Source organism: Elephas maximus, chromosome 19, assembly GCF_024166365.1.
Source record: "Elephas maximus indicus isolate mEleMax1 chromosome 19, mEleMax1 primary haplotype, whole genome shotgun sequence".
In the NCBI taxonomy this organism is placed as follows: Eukaryota; Metazoa; Chordata; class Mammalia; order Proboscidea; family Elephantidae; genus Elephas; species Elephas maximus.
Window position 1 is genome coordinate 27,715,063 of NC_064837.1, and position 16,950 is coordinate 27,732,012.

Consider the following 16,950-nt stretch of genomic DNA (forward strand, 5'->3'; position numbering starts at 1 on the left):
CATGGTTTCCACTCTTGGGCACATCTTTATCTTCTGCACCTGGTGAAATGCTACAAAATGCCATTTACATAGGCATTCACCAGGAAGCTTTCCCTCAACTCCCTACCCTGCCCTCCAGTGCGGGCAGCTGGTCCCTCCACAGCCTTGTGTGGAGTTAGTCACACTGGACTTTAATTTTCTGTCTCCTTCTCTAGGCTTGGAGCAAGGGCTTGGTCTTTTTCATCTTACTATCTTCACTTAAGTGCAAAGTCTGAGAGAGTTTACATGCTTAATGAATACTCTGCTGAATAAGCAAATGCATGGATGCATGAAATACGCTTCAGAGCCAGCACACACGGGTCCCTCAGGGGGTCACACAAGCATGACACCAGACCCCTGAGTCCACACCCTTTGGTCTTCCAACACTTCACAATCCTTCTACCTTCTCCCAGGGGACAGGAACCTACTTTTCTTTCTGTTGGCCCTTCCTAGCTGGGTTGGGATATTCAAGATGGCTGGAAGAGGAACGGGCCAGCCCATCTCTCTCTTGTCCTGAAATCAAGCCACCCACACGCCCAGCCATTGTTTTTTCATTCAATCCTTCCTCCATGTGTCTTCCCTAACACCACCCCTCACCCTGCCTGCCTTCCCTTCCAGTGTTCCCATCATCTGCCCTTCTTCCACCTAGTGAACTCTAGGAAACCCAGGGCATCATGGCCCATCCAGGGACATCTTTACCATTTACCTGCTTGTCACCCGCCCCTTGATAGGGAAGCAGTCTTCATATGGTGAACAAAGATGCCCCACCTGAGCCAAACCAGGCTTTCAGAGTTGGTCCTGCACCCACCCCCATCACCCAGCACCCCTGCTCCCTGTGCCCAGCTCACCTGTCTCTCCCCAGATGGGCAGGTACTCATCTTGCTGAATGTCCAGCATGATCTCCAGCCCGTTGCCTGTCCCCCCCTTGACCGTGGTAAGCAGAGGTTTGCCATCCTCGCCTGAGTTAAACATGTAACACTTCCCATATTTTGTAAACACCTGAAGGAGAGAAGAGAGAGAGAAGCACATGGGTGACTTCAGACTGGGCTCTAGAGATTGGCAAGTGCCCACAACATGTCATATTCAACCCCTCTTAGGGACCCATGAATTCTTGCCCTGGCTGATGGCTCAATTATATCAGGTGGGATTTTAGCATCAAAGAAAAAATATGGATGCCCTTTGGGGTTTAATGTAAATGGGATCTGGTCTTTCCTCTGTACACTCCCCCTGGATGGTCCTGTCTACTTCCAAACGTTAAATATCAGCTGTAAACTCTGACCATCCAACTCATATCTCCAGCCGAGCTCCCTCCCAGGCTCTACACCCATTATCCCACTGTCTCACAAGCATACCCTCAAGGTGTCCCCCAGCCCCCTGACATTCACCATGTCCCAAAGGGAACAAATAACCTTCCTTATCTTCTCTGCCCCCTCCAACCATTCTTCTGCACTCCCGTCTTGGGGAACAGCATTGTCACCTCAAAGGTGCTCAAGCCAAAGCCCTTAAATTCACTACAGACTCTTCTTATTTAACCAGCAAGGCCTGTCAATACCATCTCTGCCTCTGTCTTGAAGTTGGCCTTTACTCTGCATAATGCCACAGTTTAGGACCCTATCATTTCTTGCCTGGGTTGCTGTAGTTTCCTAGCTGGACTTTCTGATTCCAGGCAACCTTCCCCAGCCCATTCTCTAAAGCTAACTGCAGCTCACTCTTTCTGAAATGCAAACATAAGCATGTCAATCCTGTGCTTAAAACCCACCAGGGCTCCCATCCCCTTTAGGCTAAAATTCAGACCTTCCATACCCAGCCTTCTGTGATGCCCTCCATCAACTCCCCCTGCCTTCTCCTCTACTGCTTCCCACCCGAGTCCACTGAAGTCCACTAGAAGGTAAACACGTGGGTTCGAGGACTGTCTGCTTGTTCACTGAGGTAGCTAACCCTAGTAGCTAGCACAGCGCCAGGCACAAGGGGGTGCTCTGGAAATATGTGTTAAATGAATGACTGAGTGAGTGAGTGTACCCAGAAACAGCAACCGGCAGCACCCAGATGTGCCCTGCTGGTTCACTCACTTGTCGATTCCTACTTGTTGCTTCTGCTGCCTGTAACCCCACTCATTCCTTTCTGCCTGGACAACCTTGAGCTGTTCTCCAAGGCTAGGATGATGCATCTTCTCCTCCAAGAAGCCTTCCTGAGCCCCTAGACCAAGGTGGGTTACTATCCTCCCCTCTGTGCCCCCTGCTCTTCGCTATAGCACCTATCACATGACACTGAATGGTTGGTCCTGAGTCTTTCCAGAACTTGACTCTGCCTTTCATTTCTGAATCCCAGCACTTGGTACATTGTCTGGCACACAGTGGGTGCTCCATACACTTCTGCCGGATCAAAGCATGAATACAAGATGCACTGTGATGCTGTGGGTAAGGAACGCAGAGATCTTTGGTGTTGCCATTTACTAGTTGTGTGGCTTCGGGTGAACCAAATAAGCCCTCCAAGCCTCAGTTTCTCCATCTGTAACATGGGGGTTCTAGTCCTTGCTGTAGCTATCTCTCAAGGTTATCAAGAGGATCAAATGAGGTAATGCACGTAAAAGTGCTTCGAGGACTATAGAAGCTTTATACAAATGCTATGGGTTGTTATGATTACATAACTACTTTGGAACCTCGAGCTGAAGCCAAATTACACCTGGTAAATTGGTTGGAAGAGAGCCAGGCTAACTGTATCGGATTTCTGCAGCCACTGAGGCGTTGGAGCCTGTCCCCCTCCCCCTCCACCCGCCAACCCCACTGTGCTCCACTGCACTGTCCCATGTTGCAGCATGGAGGTCCGTGGGGAGGCTCTTTGGTTTCCCATCCTTCAGTGCCAAAACTCAATCCAAACTCACTGCCATGGAGTCAATTCTGACTCACGGCAACCCCATAGGGTTTTCAAGGCTGTAAAACTCTACTTAAGCAGACTGCCACATCTTTCTCCTGCAGAGAGGCTGGTGGATTCGAACCTCCGACCTTTCGGTTATCACTTGGTCACTTTAATCACTGACCCACTAGGGCTCCTTCCCTTCAGTGCAGAGGCAGAGAAACAGCAGGGGTGGCTGCTTTCTCATGCAGATCTAGACGGCTAATTGGAAGGAAGGGAGAGGGACCTTACTCATGTGCCAGGCAATGTGCTAGATGCTTAACCAAGGAATCTTATTTAACCCTCACAAATGTGGTTGTGGGTATTGCTGCTCCCATTGTTCAGATGAGGAAACCAAGGCCCAGAGAGGTGAAGTAACTTGCCTAAAGTCACATGGCTAGTACCAGGAGCCCTGGTGGTGCAGTGGTTAAGCACTCAGCTGTTAATGGAAAGGTCAGTGGTTTGAGCCCACCAGCTGGTCCGCGGGAGAAAAATGTGGCAGTCCGCTTCCATAAAGATTAGAGCCTTGGAAACCCTGCGGAGCAGCTCTATCCTGTCCCATAGGGTCATTGTGAATTGGAATCTACTCAACGGTAATAGGGTAAAGCCTCCTTCACTCAGCTTCACAGTGGGGGAGGACAGCTGGAATCAATGCAAAGTTGAAAGCAAATGTGATTTTTCAAAGAACAGAGTTTTATCATCACTATTACACGCAGCGACTGAACTTGACTTACAAACTTGTCCCCTGGAGAGATACTTTCAGGCTTGCTGCAATGAACAGATAATAGCATCTTACAGTTAGCACGTCTATTGCAAGGGGCTGAATACATTGGGGGTGAGCGCTGGGTGTGCCCATTGAGCTATTCCTCGTGTTGTTGTTAGTTGCTGTCAAATTGATTCCGAATCACGGTGACCCTATGTGTGCAGAGTAGAACTGTTCCATAGGGCTTTCAAGGCTGTGACCCTTTCACAAGCAGATCGCCAGGTCTGTTTTCCAGGGTGCCTTTGGGTGGGGTTTCAACCACCAAATTTTTGGTTAGTGATCAAATGCTTAACTGTTTGTGCCAAACAGGGACTCACTCCTTGGAGGCACTCTAAATATCTTCTCCCAAACCGTTTATAATGTTAATTCGCCTATCGATCCTGATGAGATTTGTAAGCAAAAGTAAATTTCAGCTTAAAGCCAGATAATTGGAAATCCAAACTTCTCCCCTAACCCTCCCTTTCCATTTGGTTCTTGAACTTCAGCATATTGGGCTCTGGTTAGAATGCGCACTCTACTCCTAAAGTCAGCTGTGACCCGAGTCCTGCCACACATACGCTGCCTGGCGTTGCTAAAGTTACTGATCTGCTCTGAATTTCTGAGGATGGTGACAAGGTGTGAGAAGTGAAAGGAATCCGAGAGATCATCCTGTCCACTCACCTAGGCAGAGATAAAAGGACACCTGAGAGAGCTAAAGCCACTTGCTCAAGGTTACCCAGAAAAGAAGTGTTGAACTGGGACACTGACTCCTAGTTCAGCCTGTTGTCCTTCCTTTATGCTAGCCTTCCTCAGTTTCCCCATTTACAAGGTGGATGGAGGATGTAGGGGATTGCTCTGAACTTCAGTTGACTGAGTCTCTGCTCCGTGCCCGGTATTGAGCTGGCACTGAGGCCTCATGAATTGAAGTCAAGGAGGGAGCAGGACAGGTCCAGACAGTGGGAGTAAGTAGACTCACTCCCTGTCCTTGACTGCTCCTTTGTCAGGCTGTGATCATTCATTTTGTGTCATCGTGGCTAGTTGGCTCTCGTTCACTGCTGTTGAGTTGGGACCCAACTCTTGGTGACCTCGTGCACAACAGAAGAAAACGCTGCCCAGTACTAGGCCATCCTCACGTACAACAGGATCGGACTATTGTGATCCATAAGGGTTTTCATTGGTGGATTTTCGGAAGTAGATTGTCAGGCCGTCCTTCCTAGTCTGTCTTGGTCTGGAAGCACCACTGAACCTGTTGCACCATAGCAACATGCAAGCTTCCACTCACAGATGAGCGGAGGCGTGTCTGAGGTGCACTGCTGAAGCTATACCAAATCAAACCAAACCTGTTACTGTTGAGTTGATTCTGACTCATAGAGACCCTACAGGACAGAGCAGAACTGCCCCATAGGGTTTCCAAGGCTATAATGTTTACAAAAGCAGACTGCCACATCTTTCTCCCATGGAGCGGCTGGTGGGTTCAAAACACCTACCTTTTGGTTAGCAGCTGAGCGCTTTAACCACTGTGTCACCGCCAAGGCTCCCCAGCTAGACTAAAGTCCCCAGTTATTTAATCAAGCACTCATCTAGGTGTTGCTGCAAAGGTATTTTGTAGATTTGGTTAACATTTACAATTAGTTGACTTTCGATAAAGGAGATTACCCTCAATAATGTAGGTGGGCCTCATCTAATCAGTTGAAGGCCTTAACAAAAAACAGGTTTCCTAAAGGAAAAGTTCTGCCTCAAGGCTGCAGCATCAACTCCTGCCTGAATTTCTAGTCTGCTGGTTGCCCTTTGGATTTTGGACTTAACAGCCAACACAATCATGTGTGCCAATTCCTTAAAATAAATCTCTTCATCCATCCATCCATCCATCCATCCATCCATCCATCCATCCATCCATCCATCCATCCATCCATCCATCCATCCATCCATCCATCCATCCATCCATCCATCCATCCATCCATCCATCCATCCATCCATCCATCCATCCATCCATCCATCCATCCATCCATCCATCCATCCATCCATCCATCCATCCATCCATCCATCCATCCATCCATCCATCCATCCATCCATCCATCCATCCATCCATCCATCCATCCATCCATCCATCCATCCATCCATCCATCCATCCATCCATCCATCCATCCATCCATCCATCCACCCACCCATCTACCTACCTACCTATCATCTATCTATTAATCATCTACCTACCTACCTACCTGTCTGTCTATCTATCTATCAACCAAAAACCAAACCCGTTGCTGTCGAGTCGATTCTGACTCATAGCAACCTCATAGGACAGGGTAGAATTGCCCCATAGGATTTCCAAGGAGCTCCTGGTGGATTTGAACTGCCGACCTTTTGGTTAGCAACCATAGCTCTTCACCACTATGCCACCAGGGTTTTTCATATATATATATATATATGTTATATATATTAATGTTTGTATGTACATACATTATATATATATTCACACGACATATATCTGTATGTATATATGTATATACTTATATCTCCTGTTGGCTCTGTTTCTCCGGAGAACTCTAGTATGCCAGGCCTAGTCCTCATCCTAGGAGGCCAGGTGGTGGCTCTTGCTGGCATTCTGGGTACTGATCTTTCCTGCCCCTCCTCCTTGGAGTGGGTGCTGGAGGAAGTCCACAAACTTGCCAGGTGTGAGCTCACTAGGTCAGAGCTTGGTCAGGTGTGGTGGTTACCAGCCTGGCAGGGGTGGGGAAGTGGAGGGTGACTGCAGCCATGTCTAAAGGACAGCCCAGTGATAGTTGGGGACCACTGAATTCTTAATCAAATATGGCTCCCCAGAAGGCGGCCTAAAACCCTTCTATGGCTTCCTGTTGTATTGAGGATGAAGTCCTAAATCCTCAGGGAGGCCCTCCATGGCCTGGCCCCTATCTCCTTCTCTCTCCTCACTCAAGTGTTTCAAACATACTGGCTTCCTCGGTTCCCAGGATGTACATCGCAGGGCCTTTCCATGTGCCGTTTCCTCTGCCAGCATATTCTCATTCTTTGCTTGGTCTACTTCTGGTCATTCTTCAGGCCTCAGCTTAAATTACTTCCTCAGAGAGGCCTTCCCGGATCCCCACCCCCCACCCTGCATCCCAGCCTCTATCTAAATTAGGTCTCCTTGTTTTACAACCTCACAGCCCTATTAGTTTTCTTTTATGGTGTATATCAAAATGTGTAACTATGTAATTATTTATGTGATTTTTTGTTGGGCGTGGCCTCCACTAGAATGGAAGCTTTGTGAGGGCAGGGACTGTGTTCTGTTGAATGAACAAATGAATGAATGAATGAGTGGGCTCCAGGTGCTGTTGGCCTCACGTCCTCTTGCTCATCTCTGGGAGATGACCCTGCAGTTACTAAGCCTTACCTATAGGACCTGCTGGCCAGCCTTGCCCGGTTCCGGCGAGTTTTACCCGGTTCTGGTGGAGCTTCCTTGACGTCTTGTCCAGCTCCCTTTTCCTCCCTTCCGCTGCCATGGCCTTCTCAGCTTCCCACTTAACTGTATCTAAGCATTTTTGCTCACTTCTCCATGATGGCACTAAAGGAAATAATTCTTTCAGGAACTCACAGGACTGGGGACAGTTTTCCTTCACAGGGGCAGGAGAAGGGGCTCAGAGAAAGAGAAGTACAGGCAGGCTCTGAGGCTGTGCTGGCCTCCCTGCCTGGGTGGCTGTGCCCTCCGCTCCCTCCTGGCTTTTCTGGGAGCATTACTCTGCTCTCTGCTCAGTGTCAAAGGCCTGAGAGCTATTTACACAGTGCAATTTTGCTACAAACTTGGGACAAGATGAAGCTCTGCTTCCCATTTCGGGGCATAATGACGTGTAATACGTGCTTCAAATTTACGCCTTATCGCCCCCAGCTAGAAAATACAATTTAAATCCAGGCTGTCAGGACAAGCTCGCTGCTTCTTCACACCTGCCATTCTCCCAGGTGTTTCTCCGCTTTCCTGGTAAGTGCTGACAATCCCGCTGTGGATTGGGGGGCTGAATTTGCGGGGCTGCTTAGAGTCTAGAATTGTACTGAGTTGGGTTGGCTCCAGGAGTGATGGGTGAACCTGAGATAAAAATGGAACTGATGACCATCATAAGGAGCCCTGGTGGTACAATGGTGAAGCACTCATCTGCTAATTGAAAGGCTGTTGGTTTGAACCCACACGGCGGCTCTTTGGAAGAAAGACCTGATCATCTGCTTAGGTAAAGATTACAGCCAAGAAAACCCTGTGGGGCGGTTCTGCTCTGTCACATGAGGTTGCTATGAGTCAGAAGTGACTTGAGGCCACCCAACAACAACAACATGACCATCGTCTTTGTTGCCAGCACTTGCAGACTGCCATTACGCTAGAGACTCTGATACATTCAACTTCAACTATCTCACCAATCCTCTGAAGTTGGAGGGAAGGGAACTAAAAATTCCTGAACCACTACTCCATGCTGGCCACTGCTTGGGGTTGGCTGCTAACCTAAATGTCGGAGGTTCAAACCCACCCCGTGACTCTGTGGAAGAAGGGCCCAGTGATCTTCTTCCATAAAGATTACAACCAAAAAAAAAAAAAAAAAAACCCTACAGGGCAGTTCTACTCTGCGACACACGGGACTGCCATGAGTTGGGAGCTGACCCAATAGCAGCTAACAACAACACGGTGTAAATGGAATCCCTCAGTAGTGCAAATGGTCAAAACACTTGGCTGCCAACTGGAAGTCGGTGCTTTAAGTTCACCCAGAGGTGCCTTGGAAGAAAGGCTGGAGAGATCTACTTTCAAAAACATCAGCCATTGAGAACCCTACGGAGCACAGTTCTACTCTGACACACACGGGGTCACCAGGAGCCACAACTGACTCAGCAACTGGTTTGGTTTTGGCATCTCATTTCTAATTATGGTCCCAACCATCTTGATGAGGAGGCATCTTACTATGGTATCCCCATTTTAGAGTTGAGGAAACTGAGGCTGCTGAAGAACACAGAGCCAGGAGGTGAGATCTTATCATCAGAGAAGTTAAAAGAAAGGAACAACGGAATTTTGAGCCAGACGGGATGGGATCCCTGTAGCTTATAAATTATCAAATCTGTGGTCCTGAACAAGTCATCTACCATTCCGAATTACTTTGTTTTTTTTTTCATCTGCAAATTGGACAAGGTAATCTTGACATGTGGTTGTAGGGACTGAATGTGAGATTCCAAGTGGATTTGTTTGGGAGATTACATAAGAGACACCTTTATTACTAGTTTTGTATTTATACTAGAGGGAAGTTGCTATATTCCTCTTTTTCAGTATAAGAGTGGTAAATTTTTGGGGTTACAGGAGGGGAAGAGATGAATTGAAGAGTGGTGGCTTGGTTCCTGTCTTCTCTGTTTGTGGTTGTTATTGTTAGGTGCCATCAAGTCAGTTCTGACTCATAGTGACCCTATGTACAACAGAACGAAACACATTCTCACATTTGTTGTTGTGCTTGAGTCCACTGTTGCAGCCACCGTCAATCCACCTTGTTGAGGGTCTTTCTCTTTTTCACTGACCGTCTAATTTACCAGGCATGATGTCCTTCTCCAGGGACTGGTCCCTCCTGATAGCGTGGCCAAAGTATGACTTTAGACACAGTATCCTCTTGTTCTGTTCAAATGACTGCCTCTTGGTCTATGTACATGTTCCTCGTGAGCACAGTTAAGTGTTCTGGAATTCTCATTCTTCGCAATGTTATCCATAATTTGTTATGATCCACATAACTGAATGCCTTTGTGTAGTCAATAAAGCACAGGTAAACATCTATCTGGTATTCTCTGCTTTCAGCCAAGATGCATCTGACATCAACATTGATATCCCTTGTTCCACGTCCTCTTCTGAATCGGCTTGAATTTCTGGCAGTTCCCTGTCAATATACTGCTGCAACCGCTTTTGAATGATCTTTAGCAAAATTTGACTTCTGTGTGATACTAATGATATTGTTTGATAATTTCCACATTCTCTTATATCACCTTTCTTCAGAATGGAAACAAATATCGATCTCTTCCAGTTGGTTGGCCAGATAGCTGTCTTCCAAATTTATTGGCATAGACGAGTGAGCACCTCCAGCACTGCATCTGTTTGTTGAAACGTTTCAGTTGGTATTCTGTCAATTTCTGGAGCCTTGTTTTTCGTCAATGCTTTCAGTGCAGCTTGGACTTAGTCCTTCAGTACCGTCGGTTCTTGATTATATGCTACCTTCTGAAATGACTGAACATTCATGAATTCTTTTTGGTAGTGACTTTGTACATTCCTCCCATTTTATTTTGATGCTTCCTGCGTCATTTAAATATTTTCCCCATAGAATTCTTCAATCTCGCAACTCGAGGCTTGAATTTTTTCTTCAGTTCTTTCAGCTGAGAAATCCTGAGCGTGTTCTTCCATTTTGGTTTTCTATCTCCTGGTTTTTGCATATTTCACTACAATATTTACTGTGCCTTCTTGAGCTGCCCTTTGAAATCTTCTGTTCAGCTCTTTTATTTTATCATTTCTTCCTTTCGCTTTAGCTACTCTACATTCAACAGCAAGTTTCAGAGTTTCTTCTGACATCCATGTTAGTCTTTTCTTTCTTTCCTGTCTTTTTAATGACCTCTTGCTTTCTTCATGTATGATGTCCTTGATGTCATTCCACAACTCATCTGGTCTTTGGTCATTAGTGTTCAATGCCTCAAATCTATTCCGGAGATGGTCTCTAAATTCAGATAGCATATACTCAAGGTCGTACTTTGGCTTTTGTGGACTTGTTCTAATTTTCAACTTCAAATTGCATATGAGCAACCGATGATCTGTTCTGCAGATGGCCCCTAGCCTTGTTCTGACTGATGATACTGAGCTTTTCCGTCATCTCTTTCCACAGATGTAGTCCATTTGATTCCTGTGTATTCCATCTGGTAAGGTCCACGTGTATAGCCACTGTTCCTTTTGTTGAAAAAAGGTACTTGCAGCGAAGAAGTTGTCATTCTTGCAAAATTCTATCATGTGATCTCTGGCATCATTTCTATCACCAAGGCCATATTTTCCAGCTACCAATCCTTCTTCTTTGTTCCCAACTTTTGAATTCCAATCACCAATAATTACCAATGCATCTTGATTGCATGTTTAATCAATTTCAGACTGCAGAAGTTGGTAAAAATCTTCAATGTCTTCACCTTTGGCCTTAGTGGTTGGTGTGTAAAATTGAATAATAGTCATATTAACTGGTCTTCCTTGTACGCATATAAATATTATCCTAACACTGACAGCCTTGCACTTCAGGATAGATCTCGAAATGCTCTTTTTGCTGATGAATGCAAAGCCATTCCTCTTCAATTTGTCATTCCCAGCATAGTAGATGATATGATAGTCTGATTCAAAATGGCCAATACCAGTCCATTTTAGCTAACTAATACCTAGGACATCAATGTTTATGTGTTCCATTTCATTTTTGATGATTTCTGATTTTCTTAGATTCATACTTCATACATTCCACATTCTTATTGTTAATGCATGTTTCCCGATGTTTCTTATCATTTTGAGTCGTGTTGCCTCAGGAAATGAAGGTCCTGAAACCTTGACTCCATCTACATCATTAAGGTCAACTCTACTTTGAGGAGGCAGCTCCTCCCCAGTCGTATTTTGAGGGCCTTCCAACCTGGGGGGCTCATCTTCCAGCACTATATCAGACAATGTTCTGCTGCTATTCATAAGGTTTTTCACTGGCTAATTTTTTCAGAAGTAGATCGCCAGGTCCTTCTTCCTAGTCTGTCTTTGTCTGGAAGCTCAGCTGAATCTTGTCCACCAAGGGTGACCCAGCTGGTATTTGAAATACCGGTGGCATAGCGTCCAGCATCATAGTGACTTGCAAGCCAGCACAGTATGACAAACTGACAGATGTGTAGGGTCCTTTCTGCTTATGCCCACACAATACCAAGCTCAAATTAAAGTATTTGAGAGGGAAAAAAACAGCCATGTGTCACTGATTGCTTATTTCCTAATAAAGTTAAGCCAGCTAACCAGTGAGATTACTGGGGGCCATTGAGATCTGGAGGCCCATAGTGGTCCCTGGGTGGCTCAAAAGGTTAAGCACCCTACTACTAGCAAACGGTTGGTGGTTCAAACCCACCCAGAGGCACCTTAGAAGACAGTCCTGGTGATCTACTTCAGAAAGGTCACAGCCTTGAAAATCCTGTAGAGCAGTTCTACTCTGCACACATGGGGTCATCATGAGTCAGAATCAACTAAAGGGCTACTAACAACAGTCATGGAGATCTAGAGAAGAGGGAGAAAGTCTCCTTCACAGCATACAATCTAACTTGAAAATCTATGTTTGAATTCCAACGACTGAACTGTAACTAGTTATTAGGCATAGTGTACACCAGCAATCTGAAGGTGGCATATTTCTAAAGCAAAAGAATGTGGACAGAGGGATGGGGAGGGATGTCTCCTTGACCTTTTAGTAGCTCTTATCCTGAAGCCACAAACTCGGCTTTGTTGTCCAACCTGGAGGGCCTTCCAGTGCCAATCACTTTACATCTTCCATCACTAATTTTTGCAACAAGCCCTGTGAGGTTAGTATTATCATCCGTATTTTACAGGTAATGAAACTGATGCCCAGAGAGGTTGAGCCAGGCTGCAGAGTTGGTAAGTAGAGAAGCCAGGATGACAATACCTCTTTGCCTAATTCCAAAGCCTGGGATCTTTGCCCCCTGCCCCTTATAACCACAGCTCACACTCACACACCTCTCCCAGCCAATTCTGTTCCCACCAGACTAGCGCTTCACCGACATGAGGGCTCTCTAACCTGGTAGTGGGGACGGGGGGATGGTGCAACTCAGAGTCAGAGGAATACTAGAAAGTGCCTGACACCAAATGTTTTTGTCTTCAAACTTCCCGTTTTGCATCTGGGGAGTCTGAGACCCAGAGAGGGGCAGTGACTTGCCCCAGTTCACACAGCTAGTTTTGTGCAAAGTTGGGATCTGACCCGGGCTTGGAGGCTTGGGTCTGAGCTCTTCTCTTTGCGTGTGCCAAAGCCTGAAGATAATGGCTAGCATGCCCTTCTAGAGGTATCTCATCCAGGAATAAGAGTAAAATTAGCAACTGCTGCCAGCCGGGGTGCCAGCATCCAGATCATCATGACCTGTTAGGGCCTTTATAGAGTCTGGGAAACGCAAAGTGGAGCCCTTGTTGCGAAAGGTTAAAAATGGCTGATATCCACAAAGACACGGTTTTCTGATCCAATTAATAGTGCAAACATTTCTGTACCATGTACCTACTTAAGAAAATAAATTACATATAAGCCCCCTTAAGGATTGTTGAAACATCCACTTAACAGCACACAACTGGCCCTGCAAGTTTCAAACCTTCTAACCCACTCATTAATCCTGACCTTTAGGGCTTCTCCTAGGTGGTGGGTGTCCTGTCTCCTCTTGCTTATTACACTTGAAAGAAAAGAAATTGCACTGCTCCAAATACCTCTAAAATTCAGCCTTTTTTCCCTTCCTGAATTGATTCAGCTTTCCTCTGAACGAGGTATTGAAATTTCTCATTAGGCTGTTTTGAAAATAACCTGCATGTTAAAGCCAACCATTCAGTTTTGTTTGTTTTGTTTTTGTCTTTCAAACTCCTCAAACACATTTCACACAATGGGGAAGTGAGAACGTCTGTCAAATGGGTTACCAGGCTTTCAGTAAACAAAACGAATCTGCTGCTGGTTTTCAGATGTTGCAATTAGCGTGTCTGAAAATTAACTATGGCCAGAGGGATTTATGTGTACTGAGGTTGTCTTAGACGGTTAGCCCTTTGAAGGTAAGGATTGTATCTCATTTTAAAAATCTGCTTTCTCATACATTTGTTCCTGTAACAGGAATTTGTGACTACCTACTATGTTTCAGGAGTCTCTGGGTGGTGCAAAGAGTCAACGTGCTTGGCTGCTAACTGAAAGGTTGGATGGTAGAGTCCACCCGGAGGTGCCTTGGAAGAAAGGCCTGGCGATCTACTTCCAAAAAATTGACCTTTGAAGACCCTATGGAACACAGTTCTACCCTGACACACATGAGGTCTCCATGAGTTGGAATCGACTTGATGGTAACTGTTTTTGTTTTTACTGCGTTCCAAGCCCTACTGCGTGACTGTGCTTTTTTCCCCCAAAATGGGATTGAAAATGAGATTCCAACAATATCCACAAAAGCACCTCCAGGTGGCAGGCACAGTCACTGGGAAGAAAGGAGATGAGGAGACTGTGGGCTCTCTACATTCATCTGCCCTTCCTTCCTAACCAGGAGGCCACGGCCTTTTCTAGGACATCATTACTCTCTTTCTCCTTGTTGTCGTTGTTAAGTGCCGTTGAGTTGATTCTAACTCATAGTGACTGTTATGTATTGAATTGTGTCCCTCTGAAATATCTGTCAACTTGGCTAGGTCATGATTCCCTTGTATAACTGACTAACATTTTATCATCTGATGTGATTTCCCTAGATGCTGTAAGTCCTATCACTGTGATGTAATAAGATGAATTAGTGGCAGTTATACTGATGAGGTCTACAGGAGTAGGTAGTGTTTTAAGCCAATCTCTTTCACAAAAGAAAGAAGTAAGCAGACAGACGTGGGGACCTCATGGCACCAAGAAAGCAGCACTGGGAGCAGCGGGTCCTTTGGACCTGAGGTTCCTGCACTAAGATGCTCCCAGACCAAGGGAAGACTGATGACAAGGACGGTCCTCCAGAGGCAACAGAGAGAGAAAGCCTTTCCTTGGAGCTGGCACCCTGCATTTGGACTTTTAGCCTGCTGGACTGTGAGAGAATAAACTTCTTTTTGTTAAAGCCATCCACTTGTGGTACTTCTGTTATAGCAGCACTAGATGACTAAGACAGCAGCCCTATAGGACAGGGGAGAACTGCCCCATAGAGTTTCCAAGGAGCGGCTAGTGGATTTGAACTGCCAATCTCTTGTTAGCAGCCGAGCTGTTAACCACTGCGCCACCAGGGTGGGTGCTTTTCTCAGGGAAAGAGAAGACTGAACAATCAATGAGCATTTACTATGTGCTGGCCACTGTGCTGATTGCTTTAGACACTATCTGTCATTTATGCTTTATGAAATCTTTAATATAATGAATCCAAGGCCATGAAACACTTTATGTGCATACTATTGAATGGGAATCTAATTTGCTCTGTAAACTTTCACCTAATGATAACAAAAACAAAACAAAACAAAAAAATCCTTTTAATATAGATGTCAGTCCCCCCGATTTACAGACGGGAAAACAGAGGCTCTGAGCAGCGAAATAACTTGTCCAAGGCGGTCCCACAGCTAGAGAGTGGTTTGCCTGACTTTTTCCTTTATATGTATGGGTTGTTAGGAGAATGCTTAGCATTACTGGCTATATGATATGGTAATGTGACCCTCCCTCCCCGCCTCCTACACCCATCTGCTGGGATGCGACATTTCTTGTGTTGGCTTCATTCAGAGCCCCTCTTGTCTCCTCCCTCCAAGCCTGCAGTGCAGTTTGGGCCTTTTCTGCTGGGCAACTGTCCAGCGAGCTTCAGACCGTGCAGTGGGAGACGCGCTATGCTACAGAGAAGAAAAGAGCATCGAGCGACTGCAAATCTGTCTGTCAGCTGGGGAAACAGCACGGAGGGGAGAGATGGGTGACTCTGAGTTTTCTTCTTCAATTCAAATATTTTGTGGGCAAACGCTCTTTTGGCATTTGACTACTCAGAGAGGCAGAAGGGCAGCTTGAAGGCTCTCGTCCACCTGGGAAGCCGTTGGAAATGCCAGACCTCTGCTGATGAATACCCCCCAACAGCTCATCCGAGTACCCCAAATTGGGCCTGACTTGAGATTATAAAGTGGGAGGTGGGGAGCCAGAGCCTTTCAAGTCAGACGGCAGCTTGGCTGGTGGGGAAAGGGGGTGGCAGAGTGCAGTTTTGATCAAAATTTCAAAGGAGACACAACGACAAGTTGTTTTTCTTCCGAGGTGCTCTACTGTCTGTCTCTTGTAGGGAACTGGGGCTGTGTCATTTTCTTCTCTGATTCCCAGTGCCTGGCCTAGTACCTGGCATATAACCCATTGCTATTGAAGTGATTCTGACTCACGGCGACCCCATGTGTCATGGAGGAGAACTGCTCCATAGGGTTTCCTTGGCTATAATCTTTAAAGAAGCAGATTGCTAGACCTTTCTTTCGTGGCACCACTGGCTGGGTGAAACTACCAACCTTTCGGTTAGTAGTTGAGCCCAATCCGCTTATGACACCCAGGGGCCTTTTTACCTGGCGCATAGTAGGCACTTAATGGCAGGCAGCTGAGTGAAAGAAAGAAAGAAAGCATGGCATTGGGAACCTGGCAGAACTCGCTTCCAATGCTGGCTCGACCAAGGACTTAGGGAAGTCATCTCATCTCTTTGGGCTTCGACCCCCTCATCTTGGAAATGGTGATAAGAGTACCTCCCTTAGGGTTTTTGTAAAGATCAAAAGGGCTATAGCGGCTCTGCAAGTGCTTTGTAGGCCAAAAAATATCCTCAGCCCAGGCAGGAAGCATTTTTGCCTGTGGTTTGGATCACGCATAAGCTCCACAGGAGCCAGAGAGGGAAAGAGTTGTTATTTGGCTGGGGAAATTGAATCCGAGATTTTGTCCCATCTGGGACCATGTTTGTGGCTCATTCACTCATTCGCTTAGCGAACATTTGTAGAACATCTCTCCCGTTAGCTTCCGCACCAGGTTCTGGGGCTACTGAGATGAATCGGCCCTTGAGGAAGCAATCAGTGGGGAGGGCAGCCCTGCAAACTGTTCCTGGGTGGCCCCAGGCATTTCGGGGAGTGGAAAGGTGGTCTGCTGGGCAGGGACAGCGGGGGTGGCGGTGGCAGTGGCTGTTGCAGAGTTTCTTCTAGGGTCAGTCGTGGTGATACCAGTGGTATTTACTGGGTTGAGACAGATCCCTAGACTGGCTCCTGGTCTTAGCAGGGCCACGCCGACATGCTTGCTGAGCCGGTCTCTCTGCCCATGATTTCAGCTTTCTCCTACTTCCGGAACCTAATACTCCCAGGGTCCTTGGAGCCAGTCATGGGTTCAACTAAGAGGCAGGCAGGGCTTGTGGAAGAACACAGACTTTGGAGGCAGGTTACCCTGGCTGAACACCTACTATGTGCCAGGCACTATGTCCACTAAATAATGGAGCTTATTGTTAGCTGCTGCTGAGCCAGACCCTGACTCATGGCAGCCCCATGCACAACTCAGACCGTCATGATCCACAGGGTTTTCATTAGCTGGTTTTTGGAAGAAGATCACCAGGCCTTTCTTCCGAGCCTCTCT

General features: G+C 46.5%; 1 protein-coding gene across 1 annotated transcript in view; it reads right to left on the bottom strand.

The window, feature by feature from the left end:
- ASIC2 (acid sensing ion channel subunit 2) overlaps window positions 1-16,950 on the bottom strand; it is a 324,220-nt gene that overhangs the window by 99,699 nt on the left and 207,571 nt on the right. The window contains exon 2 of the mRNA XM_049860257.1: window positions 867-1,017. Within this exon, the coding sequence (XP_049716214.1) occupies window positions 867-1,017 (151 nt within the window). The remainder of the gene's footprint in view (window positions 1-866; window positions 1,018-16,950) is intronic.